Source organism: Sturnus vulgaris, chromosome 12 (assembly GCF_052056855.1).
Source record: "Sturnus vulgaris isolate bStuVul1 chromosome 12, bStuVul1.hap1, whole genome shotgun sequence".
In the NCBI taxonomy this organism is placed as follows: Eukaryota; Metazoa; Chordata; class Aves; order Passeriformes; family Sturnidae; genus Sturnus; species Sturnus vulgaris.
The window spans coordinates 17,216,137-17,236,269 of NC_142254.1; the positions used below are offsets into that span (position 1 = coordinate 17,216,137).

The 20,133-nt window shown below is 40.3% G+C and overlaps 1 protein-coding gene across 1 annotated transcript in view; it reads left to right on the forward strand.

The window, feature by feature from the left end:
• CMIP (c-Maf inducing protein) overlaps positions 1-20,133 on the forward strand; it is a 129,340-nt gene that overhangs the window by 58,114 nt on the left and 51,093 nt on the right. The window contains exons 2-3 of the mRNA XM_014874446.2: positions 9,586-9,711; positions 18,530-18,580. Coding sequence (XP_014729932.1) covers positions 9,586-9,711; positions 18,530-18,580 — 177 coding nt within the window. The remainder of the gene's footprint in view (positions 1-9,585; positions 9,712-18,529; positions 18,581-20,133) is intronic.

Here is a 20,133-nt window from a genome sequence, read left to right on the forward strand (position 1 = left end):
GGGCTTCTCTGGGAGGCATCTCTTCAAAGCTGAGTGCACTGGGATCCCTGGGGGAACTATTGCAATTCCTTGGAATTCTTCTCCAGCCTTTCGGGAGCCACCCAGATGAAAGGGTTTGCCAGTTTCACAGTGCCTAATTGTAGGGCTGTTCTCTGTTCTGCTTTTCAAAGTGTGTCTGTGGAGATGATGATAAGGACACCTTTCTTGAAAAAGTAATTTGCTAGATTATTAAATATTGTATTGAAACAAAAAGTTTGCTAGTTGGGTATGCCAATTTCATGCCACTTCATTCTCCATGAGTGCAATGCCTTTGTGATTTTAGCTAAATATTTAATTACTTTTTTCTTAAACCAAAGTGTCACTTTCCTTTGCATAGTACCCTTTGCATTGTATCCTTTTGCATAGTGAGAGAACTTAAAAAGGTAATTTAGGTTGTAACTGGTGTTCTATGTCCTCTCATTATGCATTTCCCAGTCAACTGACACTTTTTTGCAATATTTACTCTGATATTTCACTGCAGTTGCCCTCTCCTCCTCTGTTCCCTCACTGTCTCCCTCCCTCAGAGGTATTGCACATACTTCAGTCAACTCTATTTAAATAGCAGCACTCCCTCCCAGTACAAACAGCCAGTCAGATGTTAAACAATGAGAGACCAACAGTGGAGGAGGTACCGGGTGGTTCCAGGCTCTGCAGGAGAGTTCCTGCAGGAGGGAACGAAAAGGCACTTTCCTTTCGTGTCATTCTGTAGTGCTGAAACACAGAATCAGGGGAAAATCACTGCTGCAGACACGAGAGATGAATCTCATTTAAAATTTAGTAGACCTGTCCAAGTTATTGTAGAAGGTAAGACAGGTCAGACAAAGCACTGTCACTTTAAGCACGTTTTCCCACCTCCTCCTGTAGCAGACGGTGATTCCAAATGGCTCTGACTCATCCCCAGGAGGTGCCTGTTGTTTTTTTTTCCTAATAACAGTGTGAGTTTAGTGAGACTGTCATTAGCAGGATAACTATAGCTTTTTTGAAGGCTCTGCTGCATGTCCTTTCTCTTCTCTATGTACGGCACAGAGCTGTGTTAATATTTTTCCTGGGAACTCAAGACCTGCTCGTATTTTCTCCAAAAAATTAGAGTATTAGAGAGATTAGAGATTAGAGCATTAGATTAGAGATTAGAGCATTCCCTGTTGGGAATCCAGGAGCTTCGTTGGGTTATTGCACTCTCTGTTCTGTACTTGTTCATCAAATTGAGATTGGATGTGGTTTCTTGGGAACTGGAGGGTTAAGGGTGCATTAAAAAGAAAAGGGAAAATTTGTTAATGGAAATTGTTTGACTATTGCAAGGGATTCACTGTTCTACAGGTAAATGGCATGGACATAACTAATGTTGGAGAATGTGTCTTGAAATGAAAACCAGAACTTAATGTATATTTTATCTATGCTATGTTTAATTTTGCAACAATTTCATTTCTTGTAAATAAATTGTAGTGAGAAATGAGCTGGTTATGAGCATTGAGGAGGTGGTGAGAACTGTCAATATTGCAGAGTCCATGATTCAGATTCTGTATTTCTAATGGGACCTGGGATCCTGGATAGCTCAGCTTCTTACAAATTCAGTAATTTACATTTGGATGGCCTTTCAGGTTTGACTTCATATTCCCAGACAGAGGGGAATATGTTGCTTCCCTCACAGCTGCCTTCAGCCTTTTTGGTTTGTAAAACCCTGAAATTTTCCATGGGAGGAGCAGATCCTTGCACAGCGGATGTGACCCCACTGATAACAAATGTGGTTTCCTTCTTCACCTTTTGTTGACCTAACAGAGATACTGAACAGCAGACCTTTGTGGATCAGTAAGCCAGAAGTAAAAACCACTGCAACTGCAAGGATGAACTGCAAGAGGAGCATGCTCTTGCCAGTACCTAAACCAGTTCTGAAAAACCCAGATACACAGAGGTTTGCTGTTCACTGTATACACCAGCTTCCAGTTATTCAACAAACTGATTATCCAGGTGTCACCTTTGTATTTGAAACCAGCTGATGACCTTTCATTCCCAGCTCTCAGGGCTGCCCCTGGTTAAAGCAGTCATTAAAGGGTGGCATTTTAATCTAGCATGCATTGTGTCTGCTTGGTCTGTAATCCTTACACGTAACCCTCTCTCCTCTCTCATTTAGCAGCTCTTGATGCATTTTGTGGAGTGTGACACAGCTGATTTGTTGAAAGAGAATTGATAATAGAGAGCAGCCTTGAACAAGGATGTGGTTTTGTTTTCTGTTAAATCATTGTTGCTATAGTGACCTAAGATCTGTTTAGCACTCAGTAGATATATCATATTCTGGGCAAAAGTTGGGGATTTTTCATTATTCCTCTAACAACTGTCTTACAGAAGTAGGTGTGTGTGTGTAGTCTTTCTTCCAGAAGTCCCTGGTTCTCTTGCTGCTACTCCTGTTAGTACCTTCTGTATTTTGGCTGGTGGTGTTCCTTCTTTGCTGAAGCAATTTCAAGGAAGTTGGATAAATAGCATATCTGTCTTATCAAGGTTGGGGCAGTATTTCTTCCCATAGGAGAGTTTCATGGGCTGCAGTCATAAATGTAAAAATATGAGGGACATGAACCATGCTAAGGAGTGGTTATTATTCTGGATTGTTGACCCAGTTTTGGAGGAAGAGGATGTTTTTGAAGCTGATTCACATAGTTTGAGTCAGGAAGTCTCGAGTTCTTCTCCCACATCTCTCAGGCTTCTCATGTTCCCTCAGGTGTGATCAAGAGCATGGTGCAGCTACAACCTTAACCTGAGACTTTCTTCTTCTCAGTTGGAAAGTGGGGGATAGTAATTCTGCTCTTTGAGTTCTTCACATTCCTTGGGAGGTGTCGAAGTCTTCAGTGCTCAGTTGGAGAGTTGCTGCTCCAGGCAGAGATGTTCCACCTGGCAGAGCAGTCAGGCCAGTGTCTGTGAAAGTCTCACCGTGTCTGAGAATGCTGTGTCAAGCATAACTCCTCCCTTTCCACCTGAGACCAATTCCTGCCCCTTGGCAATAATCTGGCAGGTTTGGCCACTATGTCAGTGGCAAGCTGTGGTCAGCCTCCAGCTCAGTGGGGCAGGTGCACCTGGCAGCATGTCCTCATCCCTGTTAGCAGAGCTCTGACAGCAGGAGACAAGGTTCCTTAGGTAGGCTTGACCTTAGAGCTTTTTTTTTTGGAAACCAATTTAACATTCAGTGCTACTGGAAGTCTCAGGAGGAATTCCCTTTGTCATGTTAAGCTGGCCAGAGAGAGAGGGTTGATTTCTTACAGGCTGCTTAAACAAGGTCATCTTGATAATGGGCCTCTTCAGAAAGTTTTCAAGATATGTCTTATTTTACTCACAGAAATTCAAATAAGCAAACCTTCAGAAGTGCTCCTTCACCTGGGTTTGACAGTGAAATAGAAGAATGTCCTTGTTTAAAAAAAACCCCAATCTATATGAATTTCAGCTAAATTATAAATGTTTCCTGATTATTTGACTATCCTGTCATGCTACATATTCCATTACATGACCTTATTTTCCCTTTTTCTTAATAATGAACTTCTGTGCCTTTACCTTGCTTCAGATCTGAATTAATTTGAAGTTCTTCCCAGTGCTGGTGTCTGCCACACAGGTTTTACATATTTTAAGCTGATACATCCTAATGCTGAGACCAGTTTTTTCTTGTCAGCTCTTTGATGGACAGTTTTGGCCTGTCCCTTTGCTAAAGCTCCACAGAACTGATATTTCAGCCCCACTGCAGACTGAAAGGTTTTTTTTCTGCGCAGTGTGGGGTAAGCTGTTTCTTACTGGCAGCTCTTACATTTTTATCAATTTTGTAAGGTTAATTAATGCAACAGCCTCCAGTCTTGGTTGTGTTAAATATTTAGAGGAAAGAAAGAGATTTATGCACATTTTTGCTGCTGAGCTAGATTTGGTTGAACTTCTGTTGGATTTCTCAGTTAAGATTCCCAGTTATGAATCAGTGAAGTTCCACTGATTTATTTTGGATGACCAGCTCTGTGGAAGATCTGGTCTTCCTCAATTAAATCTTGTCACTGAACCTGAGCTACTTTGCACTGAGCATATGGCAGTTGCTGCTGTATTTTTATGTGGAGAATGTGGGATATATTTCTGCTATCTTTTATCTCTGTGTAGCTATAAAGAAAGACAGGTGTGTGTGTGTACATTTACACACACACAGACATGCATTCATGTTTATACACAGTCACCCACACACAGAATTGTGCTGGAAAGCCCCCTCCCTCTTTTTCCTATCATCACTACTGAACTCTATACACCCTTGATTTTGACTGACTTGAAATCTCACTAAAGATTTGGGTCAGAGTGTCCAAATTTGTTTCCATGGACCGAAAGATTTCAAACATAACCAACCAAAACTCTGCCAAGCATCAATACCCAACTTGGAGATGCTTAGGAACAATGCAGCTCCAAGCAGAAATAATTTAGATTCGCCTCATGGGGAGACCTCATGAGTCCTTGGATTGAGCATCCATTTCACTACATAGAGCAGATGGAATCATTTCTTGTGGTCCAACACATAAAACCACCTACTTACCTGGAGGAATGGGGAGGGAATGGTGATGATGGACAGGTTGGAAGTCTGGGAAGTCTGATGGATTAGATGAGAATGTTGTTCCAAGGAAGCTCAGAATTACCTTTGTGCAGCTGTGGGGCAGAGTTGGGTGTCTCCTTGCTGTTAGTCTTTTTGTCTGTTCTGTTATCAGGTTAATCTCTGTGAGATTAACATCGACTCTCTCAAGTCATTATGACAAGTGATCATGGCAGTAAATTCTTCCATGTCAAGAAAAAGACAAATTGTACTGTACTGCATATTGTGGCATAGTACTACTAATTGCTGAACTTGATAAATGTCTTCTGATAGGTTCTGTATTAATGAGCAAAGATGTTAATTGTCCTTATCTGAAATATCTGTATTTGTAGGGACGTTCTCTGGAGCCATGGATGTCTTCTAACAGAGATTTATTTCAAAGCAGTCATTGTTTTCAGCAGTTTCAGAGTTCATTACACTTCAGTATCAACTGAATAATCTCCAACCCCATCAAAGTTTTGAAAGCAATCAGCTCTTCCTGTGTGTTACTTAGCAGGTTTGAATCTTATTTGGGTATGGAAAACTTATATGTGGTACAGCATGCTCAGCATCCTGGGCTGCAGCAGGAGCATGGCTCATTCTTAAGAGCAGCCAAGAGACAAATAAGCACCTGACAGCAGGAGAGAGAGGGTCTGGAATAGCCCCATTTCCCCCCACCATCTGGAGTATTTAATTGGGAAAATCATTCTCCCTTGTTGTTGTGTTGGTGGGAGTTGTCAGTCTAAATATGTTTTAATGCAAATAACCATCTCTATTTGGAGAATTCATCTTTTCTAGATGCTTTCTTTGGAAAATATGCATCTGAAGATTCAGTGCATTATTATATGAGTAAGTGCATACAAGACTCATATTAACAATGGATGTCATGTTTATTCTTTCCCTTTAGAATTTCCCACAAGTGGGCAGATTTTTGCATTATTGAGTAGTTTGCTACTGCTGACTTTTCCCAGAAACACAAGAGAAAACCAGGCTTACGCAGGAGCCCGCATGTTCTTCCAGTTTTGGGAGCAATGGATTCCCTTAAGATTTGATTTGTAATAGGTTTTGGTGCGTGCCTATTCTGGTGCAAAGTTTCAGAGCTGTATGATTAATAAATCTCTGTGGAACTGAAAAAAGACCAAGTTCTCACTGAGGTTAAAACATACCTGATTTCCCAGTGGAAAAGTTGCATGTTTCCTTAGGGGGCTAAAGGCTAATGGGAAGAGAAAAATGTTTCCTTGTAGGGTTTTTGTTTGTTGTAATAAATTGCATTTTCGTTTATGAATCTCTTACAGTTTTTCAGAACATGTTCAACAGCAAACAGCCAGAAGTTCAAACTGTAACTGTAAATCTGTAAGCTGACAAATGTAGATTCTCTGGCCAAACTTTCTTAAGTCAGGCTTAATTTCGTAGAGTGAGGTAGAAAAGCCCATTATCTTGCTTCATTTCATAGATTTCAGACTTTGCCAAGAAATATAAATCTCCCTTCAAAAATGACATCTATAAAAATAAGAGTTACTATTTTCTTAAATAAAGCCATTTTTAACTGAACATGACATATTGCTGCTCAAGCTGCTGTGGCTTTAGACTGTCTGATACCAATAATTAAACTGAAATATTGAGGTCCTCAGCTCCCCCCTTGAGAATGATGCTGCCCCCAAGTTACATTAACATGCTGTTTTCTATTTCATGTTAGAAACGGGGCTGAAGGAGCTCAGAAGTCATCTGGCAAAAGCTGGATGGGTTCCCTGATCTGCCTGACGCCACAGCCAGACAAATACTTGTATGGCCAGAGACAAAGTGGGTGGATGGAGGTGGGAATGCTGCTTAAGACTGGTATTGATGCCAGATGCTCAGTGGTGACCCACTGAAGATCTGTCTCATTTTAGGTATTTTCAAGCCTCTGAATCCACATTTCTGGCCTTGAGTGTTGTTGTTCTAATTTAACTTTCCCATGGAGAGACCTGGGGGTGAGGATGATGCAGCTTCTGGGGGGTGGGTGCAAGCAAGACCAGCTGCAACATGAGAATGTGCAGCACTTGCACTGCTTATTTATCAACCACAATGATTCACTGTGATTGACGTTGACATACCTGAATGTCAAAATAACCTGTGTTTTAAGAGAAACCAGTGACTCAGGCTGTGGTTTTACCTCAGGCCATTTCCTGATAAATGGCTGAACTGTGCTTGGTCTTGGGAAAACACTGCAGAGGAACACGGCTCTGTCCTTGTATCTGTGTGTATGGAGAGATTAGGGAAAGGACACCTTTGTGTGGGGCTGACCTTCCCCGTGTGAATGCCACGAGTACCACGGCTCTGTGAGCTCTGGGGAGACTGAGGTCTGATGACAACTCTGTTTTGGTGCTTCTTCAGGGCATTTCTGCCCAGCCCTGATGTGGGAGCGTGATCCTCAGTGTTGGACAGCACAATTTTAAGGAATACTACACAGTAATAAATCACTGTGCTTTAGTCTCTCCCAGTTGTAAAACAGAGGTGAAGCTGCCTATAACTATTTTCAGAACTGAAAATATTTCACTTCTTAGAACACAATGTTTTTAGTGAAAGCAGAAGCAATGCATATGCTGATGTTTATAGGGATTGAAGTATATTTAGGCTACTCGTTTTTTGAGTAAGATGGCAAACAACTGTATATATGGCTAGATAGAAGGTCTGGACATGGGATCATATGAAGGCTACATAAAGTACCTCATTGGCTTTCATTTAGTGTGATTGACCATCTACATAATTCCATAGTCTTCCCATCCTTGGCAAACTGCAGAACTCTTCTCCTCCATTCTCCTTAAGGAAAAGGACTGTCCTGGGAGAAGAGGTGTAGGCCTGGGATTAAGTCACTTGTGTATGGTTACAGAGCTGTGGTTGAACTGGCTCAGGTGTCTTTAGTGCTGTTTAAATGGATGATTTAAGGTATAGGAGAAGCTTCTCTTGGGAACAGATTCTGTGAGAATTCCTCAAATCCTCTTTGAAGTTAATGGAGGGTATTAAGGGCAGTCAGCACCTTCTTAAAAGAGAAATTTAAATTGCTTTGATTCATTTCATTTTATATTTGCATTAACTAGTTCTGGATTTCTCCCTTCTCCAGTCTTTCAGAGCATGTTTTTGATAACTTTGCCCCCTGAGCATACTAAATTTTATGTTGGCTGTTTTGATATTTTTCCCTGAGTGTTGTAATGCTGATTACCAAAGGATCTTGGGCCTTTGGCTTCCTGTGAGAACGAGATAATTACTCTCCAGTAGGCAACGCATGACGTACAGTATCAGCATTAAGCCACTGGGATTCCAGTCACTAGTGTAGAACAATATTGTGGGTAAATGAATAAGCAGAAGTTTATCATACTTCCTGCATAACAAGGTTTTCGTTAAAGAGACAGTGAAAATTATTTTCACCCAGGGGCTGGTGCACAGTGAGCGCTGCTGCAACAACCGAAAGGGGAAAGATATTGAGGTTGAGTTCTGTGGTTTTTTCTTGCTGCAAAGAAAAGCTGAATTCTTGTAGCAGCAAAGGTGGGTGACAGGGCTGTCACTGCGTTTTTGGTGGATGACGTTTATGGGCTTAGAAACATGTATGAAGTGTAGAACTCCAAAGCACGGTTTCCAGATGCACACCACCTACTTAACTTATGGAAGAGAGTTGTACCAATTAGAAGTAGAGACGTTCCAAATGCAATTTGCTTATTTCACACTCGCCCCCAGGAATCCTGTGTTGTGATTTTAGGAGTTGGCCCTGTTTGACCCTGAAATTTATGTGGTTTCTCCCTTGCCATCCTTATTTTAGGACTGTCAGTTAAAAATAACTTATGTATTGGGCACAGTGGGAGTGAGTTTGAGAAGTTGAAGTTATATGTAAATCAGTAATAGTGAGAAAATAATTCATAAATGTAATGAGCTCTGTTCTCTTGAAAGACATGGTCAAGTCTGTGGTTTATCCATGAGGTGGGATTAATTATTTTTGTATGAAAATCGTTTCAATACTGATCAGCTCACTTATGCTGTAGCACAGCAAAGTAAATGATGTCTTTGGAGGACCTCTATTAAATATTCAATTACTTTAAAAATTACTTGCATAAAGTGCAGTGTATGTACACGTACTCAATAGATACACAGCTACAGCACTGTGTATTTACTTAGTTTAGGACATAATTTGATGTGCTTGCATAGATACATTATATTTCAGCTTATCTCAGAGTTAATTGTACTTCTGTAATGCCTAAGAATTACAGGGATACTAACAAGGAGTTTCATGTTTAAGTTTGTTTTCCCGCAACTATCAGTTTGCGTTGTACATTTAATTGCAAAATGCAGTTACTTATTTGTGTTTTAATTATGACTTGCATTTTAAACTGGACATCAGCACTCTCTGAAGGAAACCATTGTGTATCTATAGGCCAAGATGAGTACGTTGGTTGTTTTGCTTTTGCTTGAGTCTGAAGCTTAAGGGCTGTATCTTTGCAGCCCTAAGAACCACTGTCAAATGAAGGAGTCTGGATCTTGATGAGGTGATTGATCAAAATTGCAGCTGGGAAAAAGAACAAGGATGTGTGGAATAAAGCAACCTTGCTGTAGGACAGTGCTGACCTGTCTGTGTGATTGAGATGCTTCTTCAGGCATTGAGAGCATGTGCATGGACAGACCCCTTCATAGCTCAATTCAGCCTGGAATTAGGTTCCATTGATTTTTGGGTCCAGGACAGTTTGACATTTGTGTATTTCAGGCAGCTTGGACTGGCCTGGTTTTGTTTTTTTGTGAGTAATCTCAAGACTTGAATGAGTTGGAGGAAGGTTGCTGGATGGGTCTCTCTCTTGAATGACCTGGGTAGGAATTTTGCTTTTCAATTAGATTTTGCAGATACTTCCAACACGAAGAGTCATTTTCGTAGTGCTATTCTTACTTTAAAATTGTGAAACTTATGATGGCTAAGTAAACATTTTTTTTTCCCCTTCTCCTTTGTTTTCTTGCAGCCAACTGGGTACATGGAAAACTCCATTTCCTACAGTGCTATTGAAGATGTTCAACTGCTCTCCTGGGAGAATGCCCCTAAGTACTGTTTACAGCTCACAATCCCGGGGGGTACTGTCCTACTGCAGGTACAGTAAACATAAAAGTACAACTTTTTCTCTTGCTGTGAATCTCCTTCAACTTCTTTCTGTTTCCTGTGCATGAAATCTAAATTACATGGACTCAGAAAAGGCAGAGAGCTTGGTGCTGTCAAATTATCTAACCACCAGAAAATTTGCTCAGAGTGATAGCTCTGAAACTCTTTGTGGTGTTTAACAGTCAGAATGGAAATTTTGGGCCACAGTGATTAAATCTTCTTGCTGAATTTGTGCAGAAAAGTAGTGCTCTGTGTAAAGGCACATTGATTTGGGCCTGGAATGATTGTATTTTTACATATAGTCTCATTCTTGCCTGAAAAAAGTTAGAAGTTTCATCCTTGAATTCATATAGGAAACCCAGAACTTGCACTGGAACTGACAGATACCTATTTTTAAAAGATACTCAATCTTCCCTGAATTACTTCAGTATATTTGTATTGATGTCTATATATGCTGGTTCTCTGAAGTGGTGTTTTCAAGCAGAAGACACTGTGTTTACATTAGTCCAGATTTCTTCATCCACTTGTGAGGCTTTATAGGCTCCCTTAGGTCACTGCAAGTTTTAATGACAGAAAAGCACTCCACAGCACTGAGCTTTGGAAATACTCTGGAATAAGTAGGAAAAGCTGCATGGCCCCCAAAGAACTTTGAAAGGTCATAACTTAAAAATACCAAACTGGCTTCGACTTAACTCTTGTGTGGTTCTCTCTCATGTTTCTCAGCATTGTTTTGGAGATAGTTTATCTGCTACCCTTGGGGATTTTACTTTTTCAGTTGATTATATAGCCATGACTATAGTGTATATATATTTCATTCAGGTAGGTCTGTAAGGGCAAGGTAGGAAGACAGGCCATGATTTCCTAATTTGCCAACAGCTAGATTATGGTCCTCATTATTGTTGAAATCTTCCTTCCCTAATGCATGAGTGGAATTAATTAGACAGCAAGTTGTCTAAATTTTTAAAGTTGGATGGTTTTCTTGTGATAATTTGGATTCTACTTTTTCCATAAATTTCATTAGTGGTGCCAGCATTTATGTTTGTATCCATTTCAACAGATGGAATATTTACACCTGCCTTTCCAAATTCTGTTTCTAAGTCTTTATTCTGTAGTTTATGGCAGCTGCCTTTTTGGGTTTGCTTAATGGGATACAAGATAAAGCTTGAACCCACAGCTTCCTGCTGAGTGGAAAGGAAATTGGTAGGGCAGTCAGGCTGTAATCTGGAGCAGCCTGACATTTGTCTCTTTAAAAAAAAAAAAAAAAAAAAAAAAAAAGAGAAAAAAACCAACAAACCAAACGCATAAATAATTATGTTTGTGAAACAGCAACATCTTAGCATGGATACTTGGGTATTTTCTTCAAAAAGATTGGTGTCCTTATGTAACCTCATTGGAACTCTTAAAGAAGTGGACTGAGCTGGACTTCTGTTTATTGCTGCCTGGCTGAGCACTCTGGATCAGATTACATTATAACTATGGGAATTTCAAGATAATTCAAAATACAAACTTTAAAAAATGTTTTTAATATGACTGGTCCTTGGTGGTATCTTGATTCATCAGATGTGGTGAGGTTGGAGGGACTATAAAATTAGATTTCCCTTATACAGTTGTAATGTGTATTCACAAATCCAAAACAGTTCTCAAAGTTATGTTTAGTCTGCTGAAGAAATCAAGTTGAAAAAGCTGAATTTATGAGTAGTTGAGTTCAGCAGAAATTCTCCAGTATATGTAACAAAGAGTAGAGGTATCCAAAAGACACTATAACTGAGGAGCTGAGAAAGTAGCCCTTGCATAGTTCAGATATTTCCAGATTTGTAAGAGACTTCAATACATCTCTGGGAAATTGTGACTTCCGTTTTTTTATGAAATCATTCTGCCCTGCTATTCTGAGCAGCAGCATGCTCTGATGTAATGTCCAGCTCTAGTATCAGGAAATGTTTGATAGTGGAACAAGTCAAGCTAGTCCAAAACATGCTTCCAGTACTGCTCCTTCTGAACTGCACTTTTGGTGAAATCTGTATTTTTTATTTTTTTTTAAAGCGCTTAAATAATGCGTGTATATATATAATATATATATATACACACATATATGTGTGTGTAAAAATGTCTAAATGTTTTGACTACCCTGAATTTATTTAATATTTCTGATTAATATAGGTTTTATATTTTGATCTATGTTTTTGCACATGCTTAATTGTAAATTCTTTACTACCATGGGGTATTATTGACATGATTTACCATAAAATGAAGCAGCTTAGTACTTTGAATAAGGGGCTTTCCCAACTTTTCATTTTTGAGAAAAAATTGGGATTCTAATTTCTGCTTCACTGAAGGCAGTGTGGATTTATGAAAGGCTGGTCCTGCTTGACCAACCTGACCTCCTCCTGTGACAAGGTGACCTGCTTAGTGTGTGAGGGAAAGGCTGTGGAGGTGCAGATTGGCTATTAGGAAAAAATTCTTCACCAAAAGTGTTCTCAGGGCATAGACTGCCCAGTGACTGAGTCACTGTCTCTGGAGGAATTTAAAAGGTGTAGATGTGGCTCCTGGGGATATGGCTTAGGGATGAGCTTGGCAGTGCTGGGTTAGACGATGGATTTATCTTAGAGTATTATCTAACCTAAACAATTCTGTGTGAGATGCCGCAGGAGAGCCCCTGTCCATGTTCAAGTTTTCATCCCCTCTGTCTGCTGTCACCAGGGTCTATTTCTGGCTTATTAGTGCACAGTAATGAGTCAGAGAGGGAAGAGTGCCATTACCTTTCCTTACATCATCCCCAAGCCCTCCCATGGCAACACTGACCCATCCCAACCTATTTTAACACATGAAATCTGACAGGCAGTGCCGGAGGTGATGCAGCTCCTCGTAGGAAATCCGACCACGCTAACAGGATGTGTCTACCTGGGTTTCAGAGGAAGACCTGGTTCTCAGGCAGCAGACAGCTTAATCCAGGCTGGGTTCACATTTAAAAGTCATTTTCGTGTGTGGAGTTCTTCCCACTCAGTGTTTATTGAATAAGCACAGCTATCTGAGCGTTTCACTGTCTGGCATTTGGGGATTCCCATTGTCTCATGTGGGAGTCATGGACAGTCAGTTTTTTGGGGATCATGGACTGTCAGTTTTCTAGATGTGCTGAGAGCTTGTGTTTTCTTTCCCCCTGCCAAATGATGTGATCCCTGATCCTTTCCATGAGCAGCAATCAAAATCTCAGATTTTTTTCCTTCCTTCCAGTTGGGATAGCAGGTGTGAAAGAAGGTGTTGCTGAAGCTGGTTCATGGGCCACAAGCTCTTCAGGCGAGGAAATAGGAGCTAAATTTAGGTTTTGGTTAAGTGTGAGCTCTTCAGTATCAGGAATAGCAGGGCCTCCTTGAGCTGGGCTAGGCTTCTGTTCTTCTGCTTTCCCTTTGTAAAGCACAAGGTGTGATTATGGTGTTGTGTGGATGATTATGAAGAGGATGCTACCCTTCATAGTGAAATAAGTGGAAGAACCTTTTGAAAGAGATTGAAAAAAACCTTACAGTATAATTTCATGAGCTGCTGAGCAACAAATGTAGGAAGAGTCCCAGGAAAAAGGCTTTGGTATTTAATTCATGGCAGTACTGCCTTGCTTTCCTGTGGTGTCCTTTCTTTTAGCCTTAAAGCCACCACTTCCATCCCCGTCGCTCGTGTTGTTTTATTCATTTCTTGGCAATTGAGCGTAGTCAGAAGGAAAAACAAACAGAGCCTTGACAAGCACAACAGTCACACGTTCAGCTCGGTGCTTGACCACGCTGTTTGTGCCAGGGAGTCCCCACACTCAATGTTTCCACTGGGTTTTCAGTAATACTTTATTTTAGTCTCCTAGGAGAACCTGCCTTTTATTTCAAGTGCCAGTCCAGCCAGTGCTGCCGGTGTGGAGAGGTCATACAAGGACCACAACCCAGCAGAGGCAGGGAATATTTTAAGGAGGAAAAGGGCATTTCTAGCAATTCCCAGCAATTCTGTCTGTACCCAGAGGAGCCAGAGGAGTGGTAGATTTCCCTTGCAGGTCTGCCCAAGTCGGAGGTGCAGTGCTGGGATTTGCATCAGCAATGTAAAGGTTTTGTAGAGCTGTGTGTCTACCGTGGGGCTTGGCTTCCTGCAGCCCTGGGACACTTCACTGCTCATATGGCTGATAATAAATGGGGGCAGAGAAGCCTGTGCTGTTTTATGAGTCCCAGTAATGAGTATCAGCTGGAAAAAAAGCAAAGCAAAATCCCCATCCTGCTGATCAGAGAGCAAGGGAGAGAGAACCACTGAATAAACTCATGGAGAATCAAAGCCAAGATCTGGGTCATCGAATGCCACTTATTGCCACATCTTTTCAGATGGCAAGATCCCCTAGAAGCCTGTGTGTGAAGGATGCTGTTGCAAGGAAAACTTGGGAACAGTTTGCTACATGGACAAGCCTGTTAATGTATTCTTCTGAATAACACACATGCCAGTAGCAAGGGATGTTGTGGTTGTAGTTTACTGTTAAAGCAATGGCAGAGGTCTTCACCATAATTTTTGAAGTGCTCTGTTTCTTGCAGAGTTTCAGGTGTTCTGTTTCTCAGTAATAGGCAGGTTCCTATTTAGTCTCCTCCTTGCCTGAGTACAAATGATTGCAAAGGCTGTAACACTGGCATGAAGAAAGTGTTCAGTTTCCTATTTTTGTCAGCAAAAAGCACAACCTGCCTTTAAAATGTTAACTGTTTTTTAACAATAAACTTGCATTCCTACTCATTGACTAAGAAATGAAGTAGTTGAGGTGAAGAGCAAATACTTCCTTTTTCAACAGAAGTATAAATTTACTCATGTTGACTAAAGCTTTGCATATGTAGGTATTTAATCTCCTGCACAATTTTTCTCCTATGAGCTGTCTTTTTAAAGCAGGAGAGTTTAATCCCATCAGTAAAGTTTGTAGTACAGCTGATCCCAGGTGGCTTTTCCTCTCTGTCTGAACCTTTACACCCCAAAAATGAGAATATAAAATCCTTCAGAACACAGTTCCAGGATCAGTTAATCTTAAAAAAATACTGTCAACAGTAGATGTTCTTAAAGCAGATACTCTGCTTCCTCATTGGAATAATAAATAAGCTACAAGTAGTTTAACCTTCTTGCACCTTTTAAGAGTTTTACTCCCACATTTTCCTGTTTTCTGAAGTATTTTTCTACTATGTTGTGGTTGTACAAAAACAATGTGAGCTATTGACTGTGCAGGAAGTTCAGTTGGACCGTGTGTCACCCACTACCCTGTTAAAGCCACTTCATTTGAGAACAAAATGATTTGCAGAATTGGGGCCTAAACATGCTAAACACACAAGGGGCCTAAACTATTATTTTACATACCTCTATATGTAAAATTGTATTGAAGGACAAAGAAGAATTTTAAGATCTTCGTTGGACTTCAATCCTGTCTCATTTATTATTTGTGGCAGGCAAAACATTTCCAGCTGAATTTTCTTTAAAGTTGGAAAGGTAGCTGTCAAAAGAGTGGGGTAGAACTGGACTCACTGCGAAGGCAAGGCTGAAAATAAGAAAAACTTTTCCCTGTGTGGTCAGAATGCCTAAGGAAAGCCTGGTTTAAAGTATTTTCTGTCTCATTTTCTCCTTTTTATTGTACCCTAGAGCTGAACAAATATAGTAAACTATGCCCTTAGCTAAGTAAAAAACTGTAGGTGTTAGTTCCCAGAAAGTGATGACTTCAGTGCAGAAAGCCTGGGTTCTGTCAGTGCACATCAGATAAAACTGTAAATGTCTATGTGCAGCCCCATAAATGAATTGTGGTTCCCTCCACTGCTTTACACTCATTGCTTAAACCTGAGAAATGTTGCTCACAATAACCTGAATGCTCGAGTAAGTCAGTGCCTGCAGAGTTGGCTGGGCAGCTGAGCACCCACAAGAGCTTGGTGGCTCTTTTTTCATCCTGGCATGTTATGAACTTGCTGTTCCTTTGGTAAGAAAGAAATGCTCCCTGTAGTGCCTTCTCAGTGCAAGCCTGAAAATGAGGAGGGAGGACCAAGGGATGCCGTGCAAGAGTGAGATCTTTGTTTTCCTTTGCAAAAGATCCAGCGTTTCCTGCAGGGTGCTGTGGTTTTGCTGGGGTCAGGTGGCCGGAAGGGTGCACTGGGAGGATTAGTCCCTGCAGCCTGGCAGAGTGGGAATGCTGGTGTCAGACAGCTCCCTCAGGAAAAGTCAGGGTGGTTGGGGTGTGAAGTGTTCAGTCTGTGCTGAACAAGGTGTAAAGAGCATGGCTGAAATGGCCACTGGCCTTCCATACCATTGAGTCCTGATCACTAGCAGAAGTGTGAGATTCTCTAAAGGTTTGTTTTTCTATTTTCTGTTCACTTTGTCTTGTTTGTTTTGATTTTCCTGGGAAGTGGTCATGAATAACAGCCCAAGCTCTGAATGTTTGAGTGGTTCAGACTCCTAAACCAGTTTGCTTGATCACTTCCCTACAATAACTAACTCTATGTGTAGACAGTGCTTGGTTGCACACTTGGAACCCAGTCACTTTGCTAATTTTAAATTTAAAGTGCTTTCTGTGTATTGCTACCACAGAGTTGTACAAATCTTTCCTTTGCCAGTTTTGATTTTGTGTCTTGCAGCATTCTTCATTTCTTTTCTCCCATTTTTTTTCTGCCATGATGCTGTCCTCACTAATAGTTAGGGCTCCAGTCACTTCCACAGTCTATCTAAACATAATATTCTCTAATTATTTGCAGTGGTCTTACAATCTGTGCTACTGACATCATTAAAGTAGGAGAATAATTAAACAGATCTCAATTTAGGGCTTCAGCATTTGCTCTTACTTTCAGACCAAGGACTCAATCAGGTTGGCATTTTGTCTGTTTGAGTGAAGTACTTCCTTCTCCTAGAATAGTTTTGATTTTTATTTAAATAACAATATAATATAGCTCCTATAAACTCAGTCTTCCTAAATTTTGTAAGGATGTAGTAGATGTGTACAATTGCTTAGTATACATGAAGCCTACAAAAACCTTCAGCTTTACTTAGTCTTTAAGGGGCTTTGATGCTAGAATTTGGAAAGGAGGTTTTTTGTTCTCCTGCATGAGTTGTCTCCTTAAAAAAGAAAAAGAAAAAAGGTTCAATTTGAAATTAAATTTTTCATAGAAGTCTGTTGAGGTTTTAGAGCATTCTCTCCATGCAAAGATAAGAAATATCTAAGTATATTTCGTTCATGTCCTTTTAATTATGTTAAAAATATTCTTCTGCCTTTTGGTGGCGAATTGTTTTTTGACCTTTTCATTGAATTAAAATACAGTATAAAGTATATTGAATTGAAATTTAATTCTATAACATGCAGGTAAAAAGTCTGTCTTGTGTTATAATGCCCATATATACATAAAATACTGTGTAAATAACAGAAAATCGTTAAATATTGGCTGACCAAAATATCCTGAAGATCTGCGCTCCAAATGTTTTTACAATTTTTCATTGCACGCAAAAAGAAGAAAATAGAAAAGGAAGTTTTTTGTTCACATTTGTAACAATTTCATATTCTAATGTGTCGGCATTCTTCTTGAAATGGAAGGTTTTTGATAAATTCTGTGGTCAGCCAAGATTATTTATAATATATTTATTCCTGCTTTATTGCCTTGGCATCTACTCGAGGAGCAATTGATTCTCATTAAGATATAAATAATATGTAATTCATATTACATAAAAGGATACATACGTGCATATAAAAGGATATTGCTCCATTTAATTCAGAGTAATCAGTCCCAATTTATGTCACTGAACCATCAGTAGCTGACTTTGAGATTAAACACGTTTTTGGTAGCCTTATAACATATTTACTTCTGGTATTTCTGCCATTATCAGCGAACTGAATGAGTGTTGGGAGATTAAATACATTTTGTAGTGTGGATTTTGAATACTTACCTGAAAAGATATAGTTTCACTCCCCAACATAAGTGATGGTCTAATTTGCAAGGAGCACATGCTTTTTGACAAAGAAGCTCACATTTTAAATATTTTCAACATGGATTTATAGGCTAACCTGTAATTTTCAGTGTTTTTGTAAATAATTTTGAAACATGAGTAAAATTTGGCAGCGTTAAGGTGAAGCTGGAAAAGCCAAAGGGCATCTCTACCCACTCAAATATTTCAGACTTATGTCACCTTGTTAAGGCATGCATATTTACGTCACTGTACATGCTTTTATATTTTTTGATACCAAGCCTTTTGACCTTTGGGAGTGTTGAACTGTTCCTTCATTGGCTGCGACCTGGCTTCACACTGGGAATTTCTGGCAGCTGTGCTTCATACAGACAAAAATGGGTGATGGCTGGGAGTGATTATTGCAACATTTATGCTGTTGCTGCAAACAGTCTGTGCATGTATCTGCACGTCTGTGTGTGCTGTGCTTTTCACTGTTTTAATATCACTGAAGGAGCTGAGACATTATTTGAATTGCTTTGGGGCCAGCTGAGGAGCAGGACAAGAAAAGAAACCAGAGTGTGGAAAAACCCCACTCCTCCTAGTAAAATGTCAGCCCATCTTCTTACTCTGCTTTTAGTGATTAATGGCAGAGGTGAATGCCCCAGAGGCATTAAAGATCTGACCCACACCTGATTGAATTCATGGAGGATTTTTCAGAGTCTTTGGGCTGGACAGCATTTCATAGAAGGTTAATATTTTGTAAGGTTTTGGTTCAGTATTTTATAATGCACCAAGGTCTTTGTGTCACTGCTTTCTGTGAAAATAAACTGGTATAATATAAAGTACCTGAATGACCTGAAGCACTGGTAGAAACTAATGATTTTGTCTATAACTTTTCCTTATTGCAGGCTGCAAACAGCTACCTGAGGGATCAGTGGTTCCATTCTTTGCAGTGGAAGGTAAGTTCTGTACTTCATCTTCCTCATTCTCTGCCTCTAACAGTACTTTTTAGAATTCCCTGTTTGTTCATTGTCAAAGCCCTGAAAATATCAAGTCTCTTCTTGCAGAAACCCTAAATCAGAACGTGTCTGCAGTTTTAATGTGTCTTTGTCACAAACGAAGTGGACAAATCAACTTGTTGTGCAGCCCAGCTTTATCAACATGTGACTGGCCTTAAAAAGTACATAGGCAGTTAATTCACATTTAAACAGAAGAGAGATTGGATGGTTTTAGTTTTGTACTGTGAAGTATAATATGGTGTAGTGAGTACACCTCATCATATCCTCTGGACTCTTGGGATATTTTGAGGTTTTGTGTTTGGTTGGTTTTTTTATTTTTCTGAGAAGCTAGGGAGAAAGTGTCTTTTGGAGTTGATTACTGTATGTGTAACATCAATCAGTTATGCATCAGTCTATGTTTATACTTCAGCATGATTTGGAATTAAAGACAGTTTCCATTTCAGAGACCTCAAGCCCTTTCTCATTTTCAGTGGGAACAATGGACTGATTGCCCTGAGTAGGGAAAGTGGATCACAGTGACAACATTGTCTTTCAAAAGCAGCACATTCCTCGTCTAAAACCGTAGCTGCTGACCTTTGGGTGGAATCTGTATGGATCTTTGATGCAGCTGGAAACAAGTTTTGGCCAGATGCTGAATATGGTTGTCCTCCCTTGCCTTGCAGTGGGAAACACAAGCAGTAGCTTTTCAGCTCAGGACTTGTCTTCAGCAGGGTTTCAGTGAAGTCAGCCAAGTTGGCTGTGCAGCTTATCAAGATTTCAGCCTGCTGACAGCAACCACATGGAAAAATATACGGAAGTCCCTCCCACCAAACTGGTTTTGTTGTAGGTGTATTTGATAGTTGCAAAATAGTTGTGTTGGTGTGCTTTGTGTAGCCATCAGTGTCTGGCAGAATCGTGTTCTGAGCCGTTCCAGGTTCTTATCAGCAAAAGCCAAGTGTTGAGATCTCCTTTCCCAGACCACTGGCATATTCTCCAGCCTGTTACCCTGATTGCCCAAAGGAGAGTGGGACAGTAGTGCTGATAGCAGAAGGCTGGGTTGTGCTGTAGCACTTTACTTTGGCCTCTTGACAGTATCATTAACACAATACCCAGCCAGCCTTGATTTCTTTGCAGCTCCTGAGGATAACAAAGCACTTAAAGCATGCAGAGGCAGTATCTCCATGTGGCCATTATTTTCTCTCCTGCTTTGGCAGGCAGGAATGATCAGGGAAAGCATGGATAGAAGTGATGATAGAATTTGTTCTTCTGCCTCAGCCCCAGCCAGGATGGTTGTGGTACCAATGTGCTGGTGGCTCATGCCCACTTTGTTCCTGCAGTGAGGGGAGAATTGGGGTTGGAGGTGCAACTCTGGAAAACATCAAGTAAGATGTGGTAAAGATGCAACATGTCCCTACCATTCAACTCATCAAATAAATTATTTTTTAGGAAAAGAAGGGAAAAGAAAGAAAGCAAGCCAGGCTATACAGAGTGACCTGGCTTGCTTACATGCCTTT